The sequence below is a fragment of the Carcharodon carcharias genome, chromosome 9, assembly GCF_017639515.1.
Source record: "Carcharodon carcharias isolate sCarCar2 chromosome 9, sCarCar2.pri, whole genome shotgun sequence".
Taxonomy (NCBI): Eukaryota; Metazoa; Chordata; class Chondrichthyes; order Lamniformes; family Lamnidae; genus Carcharodon; species Carcharodon carcharias.
In genome coordinates, this window is record NC_054475.1 from 26,763,067 (window position 1) to 26,787,941 (window position 24,875).

The 24,875-nt window shown below is 39.4% G+C and overlaps 1 protein-coding gene across 1 annotated transcript; it reads right to left on the reverse strand.

The window, feature by feature from the left end:
- Positions 1–3,045: 3,045 nt before the first annotated feature.
- Positions 3,046–24,138, reverse strand: LOC121282395 (G2 and S phase-expressed protein 1-like). The gene is made up of 9 exons (XM_041196115.1): positions 23,975–24,138; positions 20,564–20,811; positions 17,538–17,603; positions 12,286–12,343; positions 11,078–11,678; positions 10,577–10,736; positions 9,900–10,241; positions 9,477–9,570; positions 3,046–5,480 (listed from the first exon to the last, which is right to left on the reverse strand). The coding sequence occupies exons 1-9, from the start codon at positions 24,136–24,138 to the stop codon at positions 5,477–5,479; spliced, it is 1,737 nt and encodes a 578-aa protein (XP_041052049.1). The 3' UTR covers positions 3,046–5,476.
- Positions 24,139–24,875: the final 737 nt, after the last annotated feature.

A 24,875-nucleotide genomic window follows, 5' to 3' on the forward strand; every position in this document is an offset into this window, starting at 1 on the left:
ACAGTTTGGAGAGGTGGCCCAATAAAGTTAGCAAGCAAATGGAAATTTAACTCATATTTATGACAGATATCCACACATGTGCCATTTTGAGCATATTTTTGAAGAAATTAGAGTTTCTATATTGCTGCAGAATTATTAATTTATTCTAGGATACTGTAAAAAGAAAATTCAGCAACCATAGATTATTCTTTCTATTGCAAAGGAATAAAATATGATAGTAATTTATCAATCTTGCATCACTTTTGAAGACCTCTGATAAATCAGAGGAACACAAAATGGTGTAGGTCAAAGTTTTCTTAAGTTTTAACTGCTTCAATAATCCTGATGCTTCCAGCTGATTTAAAGCTGCTCCAAACACTGGTGGTTAATCTTCAGCAATACACTAGGCATAGTTCCTAATAATTTGGTTGCAGGCAATGGTTGTTTGAAATTATTTCCTTTTCTCACACTTGCTGAGGAAATCTCCTTAGCTTCAACCATGAAGGTAAATTTTGAAGTAATAAGCTCTAGCCACTTACTGCCATGTTTTGAAAGCTGGGCTCAAATATTGCTACAAGTGTGCTATTTGGGATCAGATTTTTTTTTGCATTTTCCCCCTCAATGTTTTGTTAAATATTTTGTTGATTATATCCAGTCATGTGTTTGAACCTATAATGGCACTTTTGAATTCATGAATTATATAACCAAAATAGCCAGATTTCACATTTAAACTGAAACAAAATAAGAAATAGTGTAAAGTGAAAATATTTTTAAAGAAATTGATTGAGATGGATAGACTTTGAGTTTTTTTTTAAGATTCTTTCACGGGATATGGGTGTTGCTGGCTAAGTGTCCATCCCTAATTGTCCTTGAGAAGTTGGTGGTGAGCCACCTTCTTGAACGCTGCAGTCCATGTGGTGTAGGTACATTCAGTGCTGTGAGGAAGGGAGTTCCAGGACTTTGACTCAGCCACAGTGAAGGAGCAGTGGCTTGGAGGGGAGCTTACAGGTGATGGTGTGCTTCTGGGTAGGAAAGGTCAGGGGTTTGGAAATGCTTTTGTAGGAGCATAGGTGAGTTGCTATAGTGCATCTTGTAGATGGTACACACTGCTGCCACAGCGTGTCAGTGGTGGAGGGAGTGAATGTTTAAGGTGGTGAATGGGATGCCAATCAAGTGGGCTGCTTTGTCCTAGATGGTATTAAGCTTCTTGAGTATTGTTGGAGCTGCACTCATCCAGGAAATTAGATAGTATTCCATCATACTCCTGACTTGTGCCTTGTACATGGTGGACAGACTTTTGGGGTTGGGTGGGGCGGGGGTGCATGGGTGGTGGCCGTCGTCAGGATGAGAGTTACTTTTGGCAGAATTCCCAGCCTCTGACCTGCTGTTGTAGCCACATTATTTATATGGCTAGTCCAGTATGTTGATTGTGGAGGATTTAATTTGAAATTTGAAATTGAATCAAACTAAGGAAGCAAAAATCTCTATCAGATTGCAGGACAAATCCAATTAATTTTCAAATATAGATAGTTTCCTGAAGCAAATTATTCCCAATCTGTGTAAATAACTGCATTTACAGATAGATGTGTGCTAATTCTTGTTTGTTTTAATGTTAGTGATTATTTAGTACATGCTTTGGTTGCAGCAATCCATGAATGAAGGTTTTTCTAGATCTTGGACTTGGACCAATAGAGGTAAGTTTGAATGTAGCACAATACCTAAACATTAATATTCACTTCAACCATTATAAGTTGTTATGATTATAAATTGTTGTGCTGGAAGAGGGATAACCAAATCTAGTTAGTTTAAGGATGCATACAACAATTGTTTTACAAGATGCTTTAATGTTTTATTCATGGAAAATTTCTTGTTGAGGTAAAAGCGGGAGTTTATATAGTGATGTATATATTGTTGTGTTTATAAATGAATAAACAAAAATATTTTGACAATTTCTATTATCAAGATGGAACTCACTTAAAATGTGCAATTCCTGAACTGCAAATACATTGGGAATATTTGTAAATTATTGGGCATTTGATGCAGGCAAGTTGCTGGAATTTTATAATGTATAATTTTACGACTGCACTTCAATTTTTTTTGAGTCTACAATAACATTTAGGGGAGGTGGTGGTGCAGTGGTATTGTTGCTGGACTAGTAATCCAGAGAAATGCTCTGGGGACCTGGGTTCGAATCCCACAGATGGTGAAATTTGAATTCAGTAAAAAAAATGATAACCATTGTCCTTTAGGAAAGGAAATCTGCCGTCCTTACCTGGTCTGGCCTATATGTGACTCCAGAACCACAGCAATGTGGTTGACTCTTAAATGCCCTCTGAAGTGGCCTAGCAAGCCATGTGTCAAACTGTGAAAAAGTCTCAAAGGAATGAAACTGGACGGACCAACTGGCATCGACTAGGCACTGGAAACTACAATGGCAAACTCAGCCCCGTCAACCCTGCAAAGTGCTCCTGGGGGCTTGTGCCAACATTGGGAGAGCTGTCTCACAGATTCGTCATCCTCACAGAATCATACCTTACAGACAATACCACCCTCGACACACAGAAGCAGCAGTGTGTACCATCTACAAGATGCGCTGCAGAAACTCACTAAGGCTCCTTAGACAGCACCTTCCAAACCCACGAGCACTACCATCTAGAAGGACAAGGGCAGCAGATGCATGGGAACACTACTACCTGGAAGTTCCCTTCCAAGCCACTCACCATCCTGACTTGGGGGGGTCACGAAAGTTCATTTTTTACTGCGAGCCCTGGAGCATCTTCAGGTCTCTATTTTGACAAGGATACCAGCAGGATATACAGTATTCATGTCATGTGTTCATGCTTTATAGTTTTTGCCTCATGTTCACAATTATTCCATTGGAAACTGCTCGTCAATGAAGGAGAAACTAGCCAATTTTCCACACCAGTTGTAGCCCACAACTGTCCTGAAGACATAATCAGGTCACTCTGCATACACAATGTGGTAATTTTCATTTGTCTGTGTTGGGAGACACATGGCACTTTGACCTTATAAATAGAAGCTACAAATGAAAGACACACACAACAATTTGCTATAAGATGCATTTACTGAAGCTTTTTTTAAACAAAAGATGTGTAATGAATAATTTTTATTATGCAATGAACTACAATGTGTTTCTTAATACTAAAATAGAAATAAAAAGTTTAATAGAACTGTATCAAAACTTTACAAGGACCATTCTCACACTTATATTTTTGTATCATATGGAAGTATCTTATGTTTTCAGAATATAGCAGGACTCATTTTCTTATTTTAGTGTGTGTTCAGGAGATAATCAAGACACTTAATTAGGGCAGAAAGAGTCAACCATTTGGCCAAACTAGGAGAGAGGAGTAGCTTCTGTTCCCTGATGAACATTAGTGAACTAGTTGAGTTCTATAACCATCCAATAGCATTCAGTTTGTTTTGTTTGTTACAAGTCCACAAGTTTCAAAATTTGAATTCAATTTTCAACATCATGTGATTTTCTAATCCAGTGTCAAAAGAAATAGGAGTAGGCTGTATGGATCATCGAATGTGCTCCGCCATTCAAATGATCATAGCTGGTCTAGGCCTTCAGCTCCACTTTCCCCATCTGCTCCTCATACCTCTCGATTCCCTTAAAGACTAAAAATCTGTCTATCCCAGCCTTAAAAAGTATTTAAAGATGGAACATCCTCAGCCTTCAAGGTTGCAGAATTCCAAAGAAGCACAACTCCTGAAGTGAAGTAATTTCTCCTCATTTCAGTCCTAAATGATCAGCCCCTTATCCTGAGACTATGTGCACGTGTTTTAGGTTCCCTGACTAGCAGAAACAGCTTCTTAGCACCTACCCTATCAAGCCACTTCAGAATCTTTTATATTTCAATGAGATTGCCTCATTCTTTTAAACTCCAAAGAACATAGGCCCAACAGGTTTCACATCATTGGACAATCCCTCATCCCAGGGACCAATTTAGTGAACCTTTGCTGTATTTCCACCAATGCAATATATCCTTCCTTAAAAACGAAGACCAAAACCCTGTGGAATTGTAGCAAGACTTTTTATTCCTGTAATCCAAACCCCTTGCAATGAAGGGCAACATGCCATTGCCTTCTTAATTGCTTGCTGTACCTGCATGCTTTCTGCATTCCTTGTAGGAGCAAATCCAAGTCTCTGAACATGAACCTTTACATGTTTCATATCTTTTAAAAAAATACTCTGCATTTCTATTCTTACGACCAAAGTGAATAACTTCACACTTCTCTAAATTATACTTCAACTGCCATCTGTTATCCACATGTCTATAATCTCTTTGCAGTCTGTGTCCTCCCCAGTTTACCTTTTCACCTAGATTTGTATCAGCAAATTTACATTACTCTGTCTCTTTATCTAAGTCATTAATATAGTTTGTATACAGCTGAAGCCCAAGCCCTCATCCCTGTAGCATTACACTTGTCACAGGCTACTGACTTGAAAATGCCCCATTTATGCCTCCTCTACGCTTTCTGTCCATTAGCCCATCCTCTATCCATACTTATATATTACCCGCCCCCCCATGAACCCTTATCTTTGCCTTTTGTGTGGCATCTTATCAAATGTCTTTTGAAAATCCAAGTTTACTACATCTACAGATCCCCCTTTACCTACCCTACTAGTTATATCTGCAAAAAAAAAACTAATAAAATTTGTTAAACAGGATTCCCCTTCTGTAAAACCACGTTGCCTTGCTCTAATCACACTATATTTTTCTAATTGAATTGTTAAGACGTCCCCAAAAAGATTCTAGCATTTTCCCAACAACTGATATGCCTGTTTTGTCTCTTCCTCCTTTTGAAAAAGCAGTATAACATTTGCCAACTTCCAATCTGATGGGACCAATAGATACCCAAATCTAAGAAATTTTGGAAAAATCATAGTTCGCTGCAGAAATAGTGGATGCACTCTTTTAGAGCCCTAGGCTGTAGGCCATCAGGTCCCATGGATTTGTTGAATTTTAATCCCTTATGAAGAGGTAGAAACCCCCTACGTGCACTACAGTCTCAGACTTTACAAGCACGTTTCCTCTGGCCTCCAGATGGTCCCACTACTATTTTTGTGACATTGAAGTTGCAGCCGAGACAAAAACTTATAAAAGTTGGAACTTTAAGATGCATTTTCAGAAATCAGAAATTTGAGATATCCAAACAAATAATCAAGGCTAATGTCACTTTTCTTGATTTCATCTGAGGTTACGTAACATGGAGTAACTTTTCAGTGGAACATCAGGGAGCTTTGAAACTTAGATGAAATTTCAAGGGTTCTAGAACTATTTTAAATTTACCACCTTGTCAACTAGTGTTCAGTCTTTTCCACATACAAATATCCTCCCATATGAGAAATACCACAATATTCCACAGTAAAGTTTTAATAAATGCTGATATACACAGGTTTATTAGAAACTCAAGAAAAGTCATCCCTCAGATTCGGTATTCATTGAACCCTGAAAAGAAAAGGCGATCATCTGAAAAAGAAAGCAAGACTGAGTTTAGAAATTACATAGAGACAAAGCTACACACAGATTATATTTAAAAGGGGTAATATCCTATTTCATAGAATATAAAAACAGCAATACTGCATATATCTGCAGAATGTTTAGCATATATGCACTAGAGGAAGCAGGAAAGTGCCTAATATAAGCTACATACCTTTATGAAGAACATTATGTTGTTTCAATCCTTTGTCGTTTATGCCATTTTTACCATGCTTAGGATACATAATACACAGCACGAGGGACAAGCGAACCTTTTTATATTGGATTGTTTAAAGGGTAGTAGCTTAAAACAATCCCAATCTCTTCTTTCTGGTAAAATGCTATCTATACTTAATGTTTTCTATTTAAAATGTCACCTTAATTGTTTTAATGAATTTCATCCTTCTATGATTGAATGTCATTTCAACACAGAAACTTAAAATAGTTTTAGTAACTTCCGAGACCAGTTTTATTTTGTAGATTATAGTTCCTCCCGTGGGCAGCAATTAGACTACACCAGGACATGTTACAAATGGAACATTAAATGTAAAACATGTTTTATGTTTCTATTTACTAATAGCTCTGAACCAATTACTTGGACAAATTTAAACATCCCACTAACACCAGTACAAAGCACAGCTTCTGTTCTGGCAGAGAGTACTGGATTATACAAGTTTCATTTTTTGTAAATTTTGCGCATGCAATCATATCACTTCATATTTCTAAAATGTGTTTGAAAATTCATTGGTAAAATGATGGTACAATATAGAGAAGAACTTGCCTTTATACAGCACCTTTCATGCCACATGTAAGGAAATTAGACAGCCAAGTTGTACAGAACGAGGCCCCACAGACCACAGTACGGCACTGAAGTATCAGCTTAATCTAAGTCCTGAAGTCTCTGGAGCAGAACTTGAACCAACGACTTTGACTCAGATGAGAGTACCATCACTGAACCAAAGCTGACACCCAAATCATTCAGTACATTACCATGCACATTAAGTTAGGATCCACTGTTAAGAAATGAAAGATAATTCCAAATATTGTGGTATTACACAAGTAAGTGGCAAGTTTGAGTGAAACAATACTTATTACACGAAATGCTAGATTGAACACATTAGTACAGAAGACGACAATTTGATGGATATGATAATTCTATTGCAAACACAAGACCAAATATCAATGGTAAGTTATGTACTGTGAAAATGTACTTCAATAAAATTTGTACAACTTCAAACTTAAAAACATCAAAAATGGGGACCTGTATGTAGATTTAGGCTAGAATGATAGAATGAAAATCTCCCCAGCCCACACCTAGTTCCTAGTGGGTATGCAAGGCTGTCCCTAATTTTCAGAAGCTGAAAGAGGATAACAGAAAAATTGTCACGCTGAACAGGGGGGGCTTTGCTGATGTACCAAAGGTAAACTAACCCTCCTTTACTTCCCCACTTGTATGTAGCCTTTGACAAGGTAATTATTGCATCTTCCAACACCTCTTCACTGTTGTCTAGCTGGATGGAACAGCACTCACCCAAATTCATTGTTAATCTATTCAACCATAGCCAAAGAATCACCTGCAATGGCTTCCTTTCCCACTCCTGCACCATTACCTCTGGTGCTCACCAAACAGCTATAATTTGGCCTCTCGTATTGTCCCAAAACACAATGCCCATTTCTACATGTACACCACTGATGCACAGCTCTACCTTACTACCACCACCCAACTGTCTCAAATGTGTCATCAATTGTCCAACATCAAATACTGGATGAGCAAAGATTTCCTCCAACTAAATACTGGAAAGACGAAAGACATTGTCTTCAGTCTCTGCCACAGACCCCATCCCCTTGCCACCAATTCCGCCTCCCTGGCCACAATCTAAGGCAGAACCAGAGTGTCATAACCTCAGTTTCACCTTTGACCCCAGGCCTATGCTTCCAAACACCCATCTTCACCTTCACTAAGACCACCTATTTCCACTTCCATAACTTTGTCCGATTCCAGCTTATCTGCTGCTGAAAACATTATCCATGCCTTTGTTACCTCTGGACTTGACTATTTTAAACACATTCCTGGTTGGTGCCCCATGTTCTACTCAACATAAACTTGAAGGCAACCAAAATTCTGCTGCCCATGTCCTAATTTGTACCATGTCCCATTCATCCATCACCCCTTTGCTCAATGGCCTATATTGATTCCTAGACAAGCAACACCTTAAATTTTAAAATTCTCATCCTCATTTTCACATCTCCCTTCCTCTGTGCCCTGGCTCCTCCCTTTCTCTACAATCTCTTCCAGCCCTATAACCCTCGGAGATATCTATACTCATCCAATTTTGGCCTGTTGTCCATCTCAGATTTTAATTGCTCCACCATTAGTAGTTTGTCTTCAGCTGCCCAGGCTATAAACTCTCAAATTCCCTCCCAAATCCTCTTGTTTTTCTTCCCCCCTTTAAATCTTCTAGTCATTTCCCCAAATATCTCCTTATGTGGCTTGGAGTTATATCTTGTTTCATAATACCAATGAAGTTCTTTGGGACATTTTATTATTTAAAAAAGGTGCTATAAAAGTTGTTATTGTTGATGGTCTATGCAATAAGTGAAAAGTAATTTGCTTAAGTGAGGTGATACTTTAAAAATTATTCCTAGTCACTGCTGTTAGTTTAACTTACTAAAAATAAGCGAGCAGCACTGATTGTCAGAATAAAACTGTTGAAATCTGGAACTCAAATTTACACGTTCATTAAGTGTAGCATAATATCACTCACCAGTAGTGGCTGTCTACCAGGAATATGATTGTACTGTTCGGATTTTTAACCTGGCTGTCACTTAAAGGTCAATGCTTAAGTACTCCCTATAGAAATCCAGATAAATTTTAGGTGCTTGCTAATTTTAATCAATTTCAGGTTCCAGGATAAAATGCCTACCACTAATAATTTTTACCTTTAACAAGTGTGATGATACATGCTAGACTCATGTAGTTCATACTTGTTTAAAACTTTGATTTTCTACATTGAAGGTTGCAGTTACTATGGAAAAAAGGCAAATGAAAGGGTTTGGAATATAATTTTTAAGTGCTCTCACAAATGTACACATCTCAAAGTTTGCACTTTACCAAAAATAAAGCAAATAGCATTGTTCATGTTTTCCTCAATATCAGATATGATCAGTAATTCATTGCATGAAACTTGACTCTGCATCCTATCATTTCGTACCTCAATAAAAACTAGAGCGACAACTACAGCTTTTCCTTTTTTAAAGAAGTACCCAGTGAGTAACAACTTATTCCAACTGCTTAAATATTACAAACATGTTCTAGAGTACTTTAACAGGAAATTATTTCCTTTGTAATCAATTTTGTCTTGAAAATTATAGAAAACCAATGAGGACACTTTACTTCTTTACTACTGAATTTGTAAGAATTATGTAGTCAATAGAAGTAATTGTTTTGAATGAATCAACTGAAATAGTGGATTGCATACAGGAATAAGGCACATTTACAAGTTTGCCTTCCCAATAGCATAGCAGTGAACAGTTAAATCATCAGCTTGGTTCAACTGGTTGTATTCTCACCTATAAATCAAAAGGTTGTGGATTCAAACCTCGCACCAGTATTCACACAATAAGTAGTCAAGATTGAAGCAGCTGGATGATTAGAGGTGCCATCCTTCAGATGAGACGATAAACTGAAACTCTAAATCAACTTTTATGTAAATGTTAAGGTTCATTGGATTATTTACACAAAATTATGAAGTTCATGATGCCCTTGTCAATATTCATCTCTGAAACGCTACCAAAATAGATTAACCAGTCCTTTGTTTCATTGCTTTCTGTGGGTATCTTGCTGTGTTTAAATTGGTCTTCTGTGCATGCATACAGAACAGCAACGATTTTAAAGCAATTTATATTAAGCAAATCAATTTAAGATGTTTCTCAGACATAGTTCTATAAAATTAATTGTACTTTATTAAGCTATCGAGGAAACATTACCTTTTTACATTACTTGAAGTCACTTTCTTGGGCTGAGGCCTATTTTGGATTGCTGAAGCACTTACACTGGAATTCAGATGCTTAGTTGAAGTAACTAAAAGAAACAGAAAAGCAATCAACAATAAGATATTGTAAAATGACTAGCACAAGTACAGACAGCAACAGAAACAACAGTATTTTCTCTTCTCAGAGTTCATGATGCTCATTGTGCCGTAGCATATACACTGTTTTAGCATTTATTTTAATACACCATTTTCACCTAAAAGTTCATCCAGAAGTTGAGGAAATCCTTTACAACAATAGCTTACAATTTCTGCCTCACTATATATTGCAACATACTATGCCACTAGATAAACTTACCCAATTCAATGTTGAAATTGTTTTGTGAGGAAATTGTAGAAATTGCTCAAAAATAAAAATTACCTGTAGTTTTGAGTTGCCTTTCTGATCCATTTCCTTTAAGCACAGCTGAACTGGCCTTTTCACTTTTGCTACCTGTGCGAATAGATGAGACAGATCCAGGTCTCAAACGATTTCCAGGAGTAATCAGCTTGCTTGGTGGTTGTATTCGACTGCTGATCTCTGTGCTGGTAGCTCTGTTAGCACTTGGAAGTGGCTTCATGTTTGTGTCAGCGGAGAGTTTAAAAGAGATTGATGAACTAGGCAATTTGCTCTCTGATATCATTGGTGCTTTTTCTTTACCTTGTTTGTTGTGAAGCACAGTTCTCTTTCCAGGGGGATTTACCGAGTTGTTTAATGATGTACCTTTTACAAAAATAAAAGCCATTACATTTTCCTCCTTCCTCCATTTGCCTGGGTGCAAATCACACATCAGACATTTACAATTTAATTCAGTATTAAAGCCTTTTTTGTTACCATACAAGACAAGTTACTGCAAAATCAAGACAACCAGAAACAACCAATATACAAATGGCAGCAATGAATGAAATTACACTAGCTTGACTGAATAGTGTAAACACTTTTTTGGGGTGTGCTTAAACACTAAAATGTTGATATGAATAATTAACTATTTCTCAAGCACAATAACATAGGGTTAATCGCTTTTTCTGTACATATAACGTACCGCTTCATGTACCTACTTTTGGTTTGCTTTAGATTCCCTGTTGAGGACAAGGGTGCAAGCAGCGAATCCTTTTTAGGATACTGGTAGGGTTTGGATGGAGATATTGAATGCATGTTTCCTTTCCTGTTAAAACCAGATGGAAGTTTCAAACCAGATGGTCTGGAAAGCACTGACTGCTACAAACAAAAGAGAAAAATAATTTAAGTGTGTTTATGAATACAGAGGGGAAAGAAGTGGGAACATTTGCTTAGTTTTCCAGCAGTGAATTGATATTGTGGTTAAATGACTAAGACAGCAGGAACGAGTGCTATTAGAACATTTAGTTGGTAGTAGCTAGCTTGCTATTATGGGAAATTAATTCAAGTGCAAACTATTTTCCTGTTGCAAGGCACAGCATGATTTAGTTAAAAGATTTAGCAATATTAGTGGTTATTACTTTAGCAATTCTACCATTATTAAGTGCATAAATAGTATTTCTATATCTAATTTAAGCTCAAAACTAAGTGAAATATAGCACCTTCTTAACAGCAGCTTGCTTGCTTTCTGTAGATAGGTTACCTTCCTTTGTTTGTATTGGTTTGTCAGTGATTATTCGTTCAGACTCACTGGTCAACTCTGTTCTGCAGTTGGCTGTTTGAGGTTCATTAGGATGTGCTTGTCCACTGTTAGTGATTGGACTGTTTTCATTTATAACCTGAAGATTCACAGAAGGAAGAAGTGCTTTATTTGGGCTATCCAACACAAAAAACGTATCTCTTCTTGGACTTCGAGGGCTTTTTTTACATGTTCTTTCATCTTGTAGAAGTCTGCTTTTGGCCTTGGATTCTTTTTCCAATTTTAATCGGTCACTGCCACTTTTGCCCTCTCTCCCCTGTATTTTTGCATTTTCCTTTTCCTTCAAAGCACATTTTTCAAATTGATTTGCCAGACGATTTGCTTCCTTCACTATTTCTACCAGTTTTTCTGCACTTAGGGGACTCCACTTCAGCACACTTTCATTTGTTTTCTGGTTTCCATTATTACTGTTCACATCGATTCCCATAGCAACACACCTCTCAGAGTGTCTGACTGGGCCAATGAAGACTTCTTCAGGGTCATTTTCAAGCAATGATTCTTGGCTGTACAAGCAGAAAAATTTGAACTGAATACAAGTTAAAACAGGATAATTTACTTGCTCAATAATTGAAGAATTGTCCAACCCCATGATCTAAAAACCCTATGATCCTTTAAGGGGAAAAATACATTTGAAAGAAGGTGAGCTTACAACAGGAATAACAGAATAAAAAGAAAAATATGCAAGTGTTAGAAATCTCAAACAAAAACAAGTTACAACAAATCAGGCAGCATCTGAAAGGAGAAGACATGTTAATGTTTCAGGTCCGCAATGGCAAAGAAAGGATACCTGAAACATTAACTATAGTCAGTTCTTCATGAAAGGAAAGGAAAGTAGGAGAACACAGAAAACATAAGCACACCTTCCACAGCACTGCTCAGTGCCAGAAGAGTATAGTAGGGCAAGTGTGGCACTTACAGAAAATGCAAGCTATGTAGGCAAAACTTGCAACTCCAAACTAAAAAATCTTGACCTTCTGATTTGATTTGGTTTAGATAATGGCAATTAGAACATGGTCCAAAAACTTATTCCTGAAGTACTATAAATATACTTGAAAACCACAAACAATTTCTTGCCCCTTTAACAACACTTCTTGACAAAGCCCATCTTACCTTTCAGTTGGGAAATTAATTCCAAAATCAAACGTTTCTTCAGTTATAAAGTTAACATCTAGCAGGAAAAGAAAATGTTTAATTTTGTTTTGAATTACTTCACAAATATTACAATATTTTAAAACATTGGAGTTTTAGGATTTACATAACAGTTTACACTTTCAAAGTAATTCACTGCATGAAGCATTTTGACATTTCATTACGAAAATACACTAAACAACTTATTGCATCAAACTCAAAGAACAAGTGTGCAAGCGAGCTTACATTTATAAGTCTTTGACATCCTTAAGGCAGTTTGCAAACCAAGGTTTAAAATGACGTTGTTCATGTTATGTAGGTAATCAACATATCCAGTAGTACAGAGCAAGGTTCCAAAGAAACCAAAGAAATGAATAGACCAGATAAATCAGTTATTTGTGGTGAGAGGTGAAGAGAGGAATAAGCGCACCAGTAATTCCCTGCATTTCCAATGATGTCATGACATAGATTTCTCAATGTCCAAATAAACAGGCACACTGGTGCTCAGTTTAATGTCTCATTGAAAGACACCACCAATTCAGTGCTCCATTAGTTCTGCACTAAAGTAGTAGCCTGTATTACATAATTAAATCACGTGGGACTTAATCCACAATCTTCTGCCTCAGAAGGTGAAATTACAAACAGCTAAGCTAAATTCACACTCAAAACAGGAAGCAGAAGATAACCCAGTTTTGTTTATTCATTCTTAGGATATGGGTGTTGCTGACAAGACCAGTATTCATTACCCATTCTCAGTTGCCCTTAGGAAGGTGATGAAAGGTCACCTTTTTGAACTGCTGCAGTCCACATGGTGAAGATAATCCAAGAACACTGCTAGGTAGGCAATCCATAGATTCTTCAGTGCATTTTGAATAATTATATAGACAGCGTCAGGGTTTAAAATTGCTTACATGCCCTCAAGGTTACAGAAACTCCAGAGTTCTTCACTATTGCTACTGTGTGCAATTGCTTATCTATGGAATTCCCTACCACAGAAGGCTGTGGAGGCATGTACTTAAGGAGGAAATAGATTTCTGAACTCTAAAGGCATCAAGGGGAATGGGGAGAGCACAGGAGTACAGCTTTGAGATAGAGGAACAGCCATTATCATATTGAATGGCAGAGCAGGCTCCAAAGACATAATGACCCACTCCTCCTATTTTCTATGTTATCCCCTGGTACTCATAAACCCAAAGAATGTAAATGGAGCCAATCATCGTTACCAGGAGCTGAGGCTAGTACAATAATACAAATGCAAAATGGCCAATTTAATTCCATACTTGATTAGTATCATGAGCATACAAAACTTACAAATAATAAATGGTATTGGACGCTTAAAAAACTAAGCATGTAGCAGGTTACATTAATAGTATTACTGTACTGTAGCAACTTTCCTTGAGTTTACACCCTTATTTGTTCCCCCCACTCCCCCAGTCATCAACTTATATAAAATGACCACAATTCATATTGCACTCAAATGCATGATATTATAACAATGGATGCCGAGATAAAGAAAGAGAAATTAGGAGATCGCAAAGGGGTGGGATTTAATAAGGGCCAAAAAAGAAAGTGGAAAGGCAAAGCAGTTTCAGAAGGGTATTCCAGAAAGCAGAGCTTGGATTGCTGCCAATGGTGGTGTGAAAATGATGGCAGAATACACAAAAGACCAGAGTCATAAGAAGAATTTGGTGAGCTGGAGGAGGTTACGTAGGTAGATTGGGGTGACATTAAGGGGACTTAAACAGAAGGAGGGAAATTTTAAATTTGAGGTGGGGGTGGGTGGGTGGGGTGAGGCACGGAAACCAAGGGCCACTGTAGATCAGCAAGTGTACAGTGTTGTGAATATCTGGAGGTATAACTTCTAGTTTTAGGAATTAATGTTAAATGCAAGATAAATGAAAACATCTATTTGAGAAACTGAAACAATCCTGAAGTAAGTGCAATTCAAACAGACCCGGGGTAATTACAGTTTAAAGGGTAAGAAGGGAGAAAACTTGATCAATGGATGATCCATCTTCGAGCTTTTGGTAGGGACAGATCTACAGTTATTTTAATAAGGAACTTGAATTATTCATGTAGTTCCCAGGTCAAAGCAGCTAGAAGCAGCTCTGTTAGCAAGGACGGTCCTTGGTGGACCAAGGGAATCTGGAGAGAGGGCCAGTACCTCTATTAGAGCTATAAATTATTCACGTGTATCCCAGAATCAAAAAGGGGTTTTGAAGGAAAAAGACAATTGGTTTACATTTCCGTTTGAAGACAACTGGTTCACATTTCTGTTTGGAACATCCCATGTATGCTGTGTCTCCACAGAGATGGGATGTGCATTTGCTCACAGAAACAGTTCAGCTCTGGTCTTGTGTAGTTTACAGTTCATTTGAGTCAAGGGAACAAAAGAAATAACTGTTAAAGAAGCCTGCACCTTAAGCAAAGAAAATACTAATTTTATCATTCACTGTGCAAAATGCAGGTGGGCGCTCTTGCTCAGTTTGGAGAGACAATTCATGAGGGGAAAAATTTCCTGAGCTTGGAACTAGAGGAAGAAATCTACAGTAACCCTCAATGAAATTTAGTCAATTTTCATACAAATTAGGAACAGTAGGCCATTTGGCCCCTTGAGCCTCTTCCATCATTTGATAAAATCATGGCTGATCCAAACATGGCCTCAATTAACATTCATATCTAACTCCTATACCCTTTGATTCCCTTGTCAATCAAGAATTTATCTAACCAAGCCTTAAAAATATTCAATGACTCTGCCTCCACTGCTCTCTGGGGAAGAGAATTCCACAGACCAACAACACTGAGAAAAGAAAATCTCCTCACCTCCATCTTAAATGGGCAACTCCATCTTTTTAAACTGTTCTAATTCCCCGGTTCTCTCCCACAAAGGGAAAACACCCTCTCAGCATCCAGCCTGTTAATTCCTCTCAGAATTTGTATGTTTCAATAAATTCACCTCTCATTCTTCTCAATTCCAATGGATCCAGGCCCAACCTTTCCACATCCCACAATCAGTCAAATGAACCTTCTCTGAACTGCTTCTAATGCTATTATATCTTTTCTTAAGCAAGGAGACCAAAGCTGTACTGCAGATGTGGTTTCATCAATGTTCTATGGAATTTTAGAAAATCTTCCCTACTTTTATATTCGATTCCCCTTGAAATAAAGAACAACATTCCATTTGTCTTCCCAATCACTTGCTGTACCTGCATACTAACTTTGTGAGATTCATGAACCCAGATCCCTCTGTACTGCAGAGTTTTATGATCTTTTTTCATTTAAATAATATACTGCTTTTCTATTATTCCTGCCAAGGTGGACAAGTTCACATTTTCCCACATTATACTCCATCTGTCAATTATTTTGCCCACTTACTTAACCTATATAAATCCTTTTGTAGACTATGTTCTCCTCACAATTTACTTTCCTATTTATCTTTGTCTCATCAGCAAATTTAGCAACCATACATTCGGGCTCTTGAAGAAGTTCTTTGGGGTTCAAGCTGGAAGCAACCAAGCTGATCTGTAAGCTCCAATTTCAGAAGGCAGAGGAAAAGAATTTGTCAAGAAGCTATGGCCCAAGGGAATAGAACTATTAGAAACCAGGGGTGTTTCTAATTTTCCAATAAAGTCATGGCACAAGAATTATGAGGGAAGTTCAGGTTAGGATAGAAAAGTCCTAAACCTTACAAGGCAGCTGTGAGAAGGTTTGACCCAAGAAAGTGGGTAACCATCAAGAACGTGCTAAGTGGCCAAGACTTTCTGTTGGGGGCTGCAGCAGGGCCGGCGGGTGGGGGGAGGTGGGGCAGTGAGGGCTAGTGAAAAAGGGAAGGTTCAGTTGAGTGTTTTAGATGTAAAATATAAGTAATTACCTAAGACTGTTTATTTCGTAGTGATAAAAACAAAAAACTGTGGATGCTGGAAATCCAAAACAAAAACAGAATTACCTGGAAAAACTCAGCAGGTCTAGCAGCATCAGCGGAGAAGAAAAGAGTTGACGTTTCGAGTCCTCATGACCCTTCAACAGAACTGAGTGAATCTAAGGAGAGGGGTAAAATATAAGCTGGTTTAAGATGGTGGGGTGGGGGGAGAGAGAGAGAGGGAGAGAGAAGTGGGGGGGGGGGTGGTGTGGATGTAAGGATAAGCAAGCAGTGAAAGGAGCAGATAATCAAAAGATGTCACAGACAAAATAACAAAGAGGTGTTGAAGGTGGTGATATTATCTAAACGAATGTGCTAATTAAGAATGGATGGTAGGGCACTCAAGGTACAGCTCTAGTGGGGGTGGGGTGGAAAGGCTACCGCATTCCGGACCGAATATTGATCAACAACTTTAGATCTTGAACTCCCTCTTCCATCCCCACCCCCTTTCTGTTTCTTCTCCCTTCCTTTTGTTTTTTCCAATAATTTATATAGATTTTTCTTTTCCCACCTATTTCCATTATTTTTAAATCTTTTATGTCCTGCCAGCCTTTCCACCCCACCCCCACTAGAGCTGTACCTTGAATGCCCTACCATCCATTCTTAATTAGCACATTCGTTTAGATAATATCACCACCTTCAACGCCTGTGTTCTTTTGTCTGTGACATCTTTTGATTATCTGCTCCTATCACTGCTTGCTTGTCCCTACAACCACACCAGCACACCCCCCCCCCCCCCACCCCCACCTTAAACCAGCTTATATTTCACCCCTCTCCTTAGATTCACTCAGTCCTGTTGAAGGGTCATGAGGACTCGAAATGTCAACTCTTTCCTTCTCCGCCGATGCTGCCAGACCTGCTGAATTTTTCCAGGTAATTCTGTTTTTGTTTTATTTCATGGTGTTTGCTTTCCTTAATTCTTATATAGTAAAATCAATTATGGAATCCAGTGGCTTCATTTTGTTTGAATTTCTCTTTAATCGTTAAAGATCTCTATAGAGATTGTAACAACAGGCAGTAAATTCTTGGATGAGCTGAAGTTTAATTGGGATGGAGGATAGAAAGTCGGACAGGAGAGTATTAGATTAGTTGAAATAATGAAGTGAGAAAGGAAGTAAGAAACTAAGAAAGGTGAATGCTTTATTGCCAGATGAGAGAAGGCATGGATGGAAGTGCTGTTATGGAGATGGAAATAAAGTGATTTTTGTAATGGATAATAAACAAATTGGAAACTCAGCTCAGAATTGAAGAGGATGCTGCAATCACAAATGTCTGGTTCAACCCAAGACAGCAAACATGCAAATATTACAATTACCATCATCAGTTGGCAGATCCATCCTTGTCTTCAGTGAGTTTCCAGTTAGCTCAATGAATGCTTTAGCTGAAAAATAAAGAAATCTGTAGGCTAATGCAAGTAAAGTCAAAGTTTAATACTGACTGACTTTAAAAAAAAATACCTTTCACGCCACTTATCCCATGTAAAACTATTTTCATATATTTGTTTTCCAAAAATATGTCATGTGAAAATTAAGTATTTCACAAAAGTAAAAAGATAAAGGTACCATACAGATAAGATTTTTTTTTTAGTTCATTCTATTTGGTGTACCACTCAACCCTACTATTTCATACTAGTTAGGACAGTGCACTCACCAAATCAACTATTCCAAACCAATTCAATTTCAAGGCTGCTGTCTTACTCCCACTTCTGAATCGTGACTAATCAGATCTAACTCCATGGTACAAGAATGGCAGTTTCACACCTTAGTTCATTTTCAAACCATAGTTTAACTAGTTTAAGAGTTCAGGTATCTAGTGGGAATGAATGCATCAGGACAGATTAAAAAGTAGTTCACTGGATGCTCTGCAAGATCTTAAATTTTCATTATCATTTCAAGAACAGAGCTTTGATTGATACATGCATAAACAAAAGTTCCATAAAATGTATAAGGTTAAAGACTCAGAATTGGTTTCAGTAACTTTGAAAAATTCTCAATGCACTGCAAGATAATATATCTTAGATCAAAGCAAACCCTGCATTATCAGACAAATTAGTTTCATATCATAATCTGTGCAAATTACCCCCAAATTATCCCATGATCAGAAATTCATTCACCGGTTATCAAAGACTGGGGCACTTCTAAGCAGCAGCCTCTCCTTTAATAGCATAGTTCAAAAAGAATCTTTGGAGTGATGTAGAGAAGGACCAGCAGTTACTACTTTTAAATTTGCAGCCACCATTCACAGGTTTCACCAATACTAAATGCCGGTAATTCAGAAAGCACTTGGATTATAACTCCTGGATAATGATATGGAGCCACGAAAGCTGTTGAGGTTTTCACATTGTAGAAGTTTTCTAGATAGCCCACTGTAAACCATAAAAATGGAAAATACTGCAGATGCCAAAAATCTAAAACATAAACAGGCAATATTAAAATAGGAACACTCAGCATCAGCAGTGAGGAAAACATGGTTAACCATTTACAACCATTAATCATTTCAAATCACAAAAGGGAAATTTGCAAGTGCCAAAATTTAAAGCATAAACAGGAAATTCTAGGAATACTCAGCATCAGCAGAAAGAGGAAGACAGTTCAAGGGCCTTAAGTTAAAGTCCACCCGTTTCTCCACAGCATGCTTGCAACATCTTATGGGTTTTCTTTCTTTTTGTGGGGTGGGGGTGGAGAAAGAAAGATGGGGTTCCATTTCAGGCCCATTGTATCCATGGTTTCAGGAAAATGATGAGCCATATAACCAGAGTGTGTCTGTAAGTTGGCTGCCCAGGAGACACAGGGACTCAATGCAGCTTCAGTTAGGTTTACAATGGGTCATTATCCTCTGGGTACAGATTAAGAACAATAGTGAGATCCTGGAAAATGGGGACCATTTTCCATATCTTGGGCGTCTCCTCTTGATAAAGGCAGACACAGATTAAGGAATTCATCAGCACCTCCAGTGTGTGAGCTCAGCGTTCAGCCAACTGAGAAAGAGTAAAAATACTGCAGATGCTGGAAATCTGAAATAAAATAAATGCTGGGAAAACTCAGCAGGTCTGGCAGCATCGTGGAGAGAAACAGAGCTAACGTTTCGAGTTTGTATAACTCCTTCTGAGCTCTGAACAAAAGTCATACGGACTTGAAACATTAACACTGTTTCTCTCTCTCTCACAGGTGCTGGCAGACCTGCTGAGTTTTTCTAGCATGTTCTGTTGCTACTTAGGAAGTATTTGAGGACCAGGATCTTAAACTCAAGAATAAGGTTATGGTTTACTGGGCAATGACCGCCCCCCCCACTCCTACGTGCTACTTGTGCGACCTACAGAAGGCATCTCAAAGCACTGGAGAAGTGCAACCAGCCATGCCTTCACAAGATCCTCCAAATCTGGTGGCAAAAAAAGGTGGTACCACAGCAGCATCCTCTCCCATGCCAAGATGTCTAGCATCAGGACACTAAATGCTTAAAACCAGCTCTGCTGAGCAGGACACGTCATTCGACTGCCTCACACCAGAATCCTGAAGCAACTTGTTGGGAAAACTCATTAGGTCTGACAGCATCTGTGCAGAAAGAAACAGCGTTAATGCTTTGAGTCTGCAGGACTCTTCTTCAGAGCTCTGAAGAAGCCATACGGACTCAAAATGTTAACTGTTTCTCTCTCCATAGACACTGTCAGACCTGCTGAGTTTTTCCAGCATTTTCTGCTTTTATTTCAGGTTTCTGGCATCCACATTATCTTGCTTTTATTACTCCTGAAACAACTGTTCTACACGTAGCTCAATCACAGCAGCAGACTCCCAGAAGAACAGCAGAAACGCTTTAGGGATGTCCTTAAAGCATCCCGGAAGAGAATGAGCATGCCCACCGGCTCACGGGAGACCCTGGCCCGTGAGCAAACAACATGGAAAAGACTCACCTGGGAGGGCACGGAGAGGGGCTTGGTCGGGAACGTGTGGAGGCGGAGAGGGCAACCGACCTACGCACTCCGTCCAGCACCACCTGAACACTGCACGGCAGCGCCTGAGGACTGCGCACTGGGTTTATCAGCCATCTCAGAACCCATCAAACCAGAGCAGAAGCAAGTCATCCTCCATCCCCAGGGGCTGCTCAAAGAAGAGGGAGATCCTCTGGGGGCAGTGCCCCATTGAACAGATAAAGGCGAGTGGCGGTGATGAACTGAAGTTCCCTCCAGGACAAGGCTCAGCCCAATGGCCAGATTCACCACTCCCCTTAACTCAACCAGCAGCTGCTTCACCTCACACTCAGGTCCTCCCCCACCCCAAAGTGTAAAGTACAATCGATATAAATTCACAATAGACATTACCCCCAGATGGCAACAAGCTCCCTCACCAGCTTCTTCAGACGCTTTATATTCATTCACAACCTGATCTTCTCCTCCCCTCTCGCCGAGAGCCAACCTTGTTGACTTTCCACCACCCGCAGGGAAAGGGGCGGGGCCACATTCAAACCGAACCCACGTGATCCGAAACCGCTCCTCGGGTTGGTCGGGGTGTCCAACGTTAACGGAAGTTTTTGACCGCGGTAAGATTCGATTCACGTCTTTCTTACAAACAACTACAATGTCGACGCACCGTAAACTAAAATCGACGGTTAAAGTTTTTTTTTCCCTTCCACTTTTCCGTTGTTTTCTCGCCGCGAGCCGTCAAGAAATAAATGTCCTCACTTTTCATTGGTTGACTGGGCAAGCCGTCGTGCGACGATTGGTTGAAGGCCACGTCAGTCAATTAAACGGGCGGTTGGCGAACGTTTGAAACTTTCCTGCGCGTGCGCAGTGACGTTTGCAGCTCCTCGAGGGAGACAGACCATTGGGCGGCTCCGCCCCCCCCAAGGGGACCAATCAGAAATCTAGCCCAACCCACTTGCTGTGTAAATAGACGCAGCCCACGTGGGAGCGATGGGATGTGGGTGTTTTGTTCCCAATGAGCAAGTTCGAGGCGAGCAGTTGTATAAAAGCAACGGCAATGTGGCACTCTGCAGAGTGGTTCATTTGTACTTCGATCAACTGATCGTTTTTATTTATGTTTGCGATTCTTTTCAGAACCAGTTTGGCCCTTGTTGAAAACAAGTTGTGACCAAAGAACATCATTTTGTGGAAAAAAATCGCAATTGGAAATTAGAGATTTGCATTTATATAGTGCCTGCCATGTCCACCAGACTTCTCCAAGCACTTTGTAGCCAATGAAGTACTTTTTTGAAGTGTAACCACTCTCGTAACGTAGGAAACAGGCAGCCAGTATGCAAGTGCCACAAACAGCAATGTGACCAGATAATCTATTTTGCAACGTTGATTGAGGCATAAATGTTGGCCAGGACACTGGGGATAATTCCTTTGCTCTTCTTCAAAATCATACCATGGGATCTCTGAATCACAGAAGCTTTACAGTGTAGAAGGAGGCCATTTGCCCCATTGAGTCTGCACTGGCTCTCTGAAAGAGGATTCTACCGAGTCCCACTCCCCTGCCTTCTACCTGTAACCCTGCACATTACATCTTTTACATCCACCCTAGCAGACAGGTGGGACCTTGGTTTAACATCTTATCCAACAGACAGCACCTACTGTAGTGCAATGCTTTCTTGAGATTTCAGCTTGGATGGAGTTGAAAAAGCATCATTTTTTTGTGATACTGAAATGCTAATGCTTGTCCTCAGGTGAACTGTTGGTCTGGGATTATAGAATCATAAAACAATACAGCACAGATGGAGGTCATTCAGCCCATTGGGTTGGCACTTTTTTTTAAAGAGCAATCCATGTGGTCACACTCCACTCCTCTTTCTCCACATCCCTGCAATATTTTCTCCCTCAAGTATTTTGATTCTTTAATGTGTGATATTGCAGTATATATTTTTCTTTTACATATATATATAAAGATAAATTGAAAGTATAATTTTTCATAACATATTCCATCTGTAACGCCAAATCTTATGTTAATTTCTCTGCATTTCACCTGTATGAGTATGTGTGTTTGTGTGCCTGTGCGCACAACTGTAATGAGTACATGCTGATGAGCTTTCTGTGGACACTGATGATAGCTTAGTAATTTAAATAGTTTCACACTTTTATCCCAAATTTCAATTCATTTTTAAAGAGTGAATTCTATTCGTAATGTAGGCTTTCATGCTCTCATTACAAAAAGGATATAGAAAAACTGCAGAGGATAGAAAAAAGATTTACAAAGATGGTACCAGAGCTGTAAGTTTATAACAATCAGGAAAGATTGACCAGGTTAAGGGTCTTTTGTCTAGAGCAGACAAGCTCTAGGGGTAACCTGATAGAGGTTGTTAAAATCATAAACTCATTCGATGGAGTTGACATGAAGAATAGTTCCACTTGTGGAGGAGTCCACAATTAAGGGTCATAAATATAAGTAATAATTCCTATCTAAATATTACAATCTATCCAGAAAGAAAGTGAAGACAAAAATACAGCACTTCTTGATCAGAGAACTCGTCTACACTAATGATCCTGCGCTGGTCACTCACCACTGAAACTCAGCTACATAGACTCAGATTGTCTCTCTCATGCCTATAACTCTTCTCCCTGGCTGTAAGGAACAAGAAAACTGATCATAGGGCAGCGACATCTCATATTAAATAACACCCCACTGGCAGTGGTTAGCAAATTCTGCTACCTTGGGTCCACAGTGCCAAACAATCTGTCTCTTGAGGTAGAACTCAATGCCTGCATTGGGAAAGCAGCTGACTCACAAAACACACATGGAATAATGCTGACTCTTAGGACCAGGATGGTGGTTTATGTGATTTCAGCACTTTGATATATGGCTATGAAACATGGACAACTTACAGCAATGAAGAAATGAAGCTCAACAACTTACATCTTCACTGTTTACGATGCATTCTGAGCATCTCATGAAAGGACAAAATTATGAATGCAGCAGTCCTCTGAAAGGCAAAGCTCCAAGCATGTTGGCATTCATCAAGTAGAGGTGACTTGCTGGCTCAGGCAAGTTCACAGGATGGAAGATGGTCACATATCCAAGGACTTCCTTGACAGAGGAAAATGGCAACATCTTATGCGGGCCATGTGCACCACCATGATGATCACTGGCTATAAATGGGTTGACAACAAATGCCAACACTGAAAACAATGTACCTGATACCAACTTGCTAGGTGGCACTCATGGCAGAACCTGACTGTCACTGATTCGTCCCTATAACCATCAGCAAAAGTGCATCATATAAAGCTACCCCAGCCCCAACAGATTTGATTTGCTGCGTATGTCCATCATCTTACTTAGATGGAACGATGGTGGAGACAATGGAATAATTTCTCTGGGGGATTCAGGAGAAACTTTATCCACAGAGTGGTTAGAATGTGGAATTTGTGATCACATGGCATTGTTGAGGGGAATAATATAAATTTATTTAAGGAGTAGATAGATAAGTACATGAAGGAGTAAGCAATAAAGGTTATGCTGGAAGTGTCAGAGGAAGCTGGTGTGTGAGGAGGTTTGTGTGGAACATAAATACCAGCATGGACCAGTAGGGCCAAATGGCCTGTTTCTGTGCTGTAAATGCTACATCAAATTGCCTTGTGCAAAACAAATAAGGCACTGCTCCAATTAAAGGACTTTCTATTGTTCTCATTACCTGCCATAGCCAAATTTGAGGACCTTTCAGGATTTTCTGCCCCCATTGAACTGCTTGCATAGAAGGTCAGTGTGAATATAAGTATGGCATCCAGGTCCACAGCAAGAAAATCTTCAATGCTTAAATGCTTACCTTTCAGTTCTGGGATCAGTGATACATGGATTTGGATTTTCGCTTACTATGTTAAAGGTTCTATACGGATGCAAGTTGTTGTTGCACTCAGAAATTTCTACAATAGTAATCAAAAGATTTGTTTTGTTAATTATGTCTTTTGAATCCTTTTCTTTTTGTCTCATGTGTGGCAGTCATGTTTATGTTTTTGTTCCGTTGTTGGCAGCTCCAGAAAACATGCAGAAAAACCTCTGGGAAAACTGATGGAGGGAGGAATGTGTTGACATTCCTGTCTGGTGTAATTGTTTTTCTAATTTTTCTAGCCCCCCCAGCTCCAAGCACCTGGGAAAATTCTCCCCATCTTCTCCATGTCTTCTCCAGATGGCATCCTTGATTATTCAAGGGTTGCTGAACCATGGCTTATGTTGTAATTTTGTTACGGGGCAAGGTGAGAAGGCAAGCCCCAAGTCTACCTCAGCTAGAACAGGGATCAGACTCCATGTTGTTGGCGTTATTCTGAACCAAACAGCTATCCAACTGACCTAACCGCACCCCACTATATCCACCCTTCCCAACTAGGTCACCCCTCAGCCCAGGGTGACCAACAGTCCCTTATCTTACAGGATTGCCCTCTAGTTGAGGCCACTGCTGTCCCATGTCCTAAGCCGAATGCTATGGGGACGCTGTTTCTCCTGCAATTTGGTCCTGTAAGTCTCATTTGTGCACTGTACCCATTTGCCCCCTATTCGTGCACCCTCACAGCACTGGAAGCAACAACCTCTCCCCACAATCTGACAGGACCACCCCCCGCCCCATACCACAGTGTCCCTTAATTCTCTCAGCGAAAGTTGGTCACCCTGCGTCAGCCTTTCTCTTTTCAGCTGAAATGAGTCTCTGATAGTTATAACCCCTCAGTTCTCTG

Bases quoted from the DNA above. Each gene is read 5' to 3' on its own strand.
- LOC121282395 (XM_041196115.1), bottom strand. From the start codon at position 24,138: ATGAGACAAAAAGAAAAGGATTCAAAAGACATAATTAACAAAACAAAT. The intron at 17,604-20,563 runs GTGAGGGAGCTT...TTTATTTTTCAG, and splicing joins TAAAGCGTCTGAAGAAGCTG to CTAAAGCATTCATTGAGCTA. The intron at 10,737-11,077 runs GTGCTATATTTC...TTTTGTTTGTAG, and splicing joins AGCAAGCTGCTGTTAAGAAG to CAGTCAGTGCTTTCCAGACC.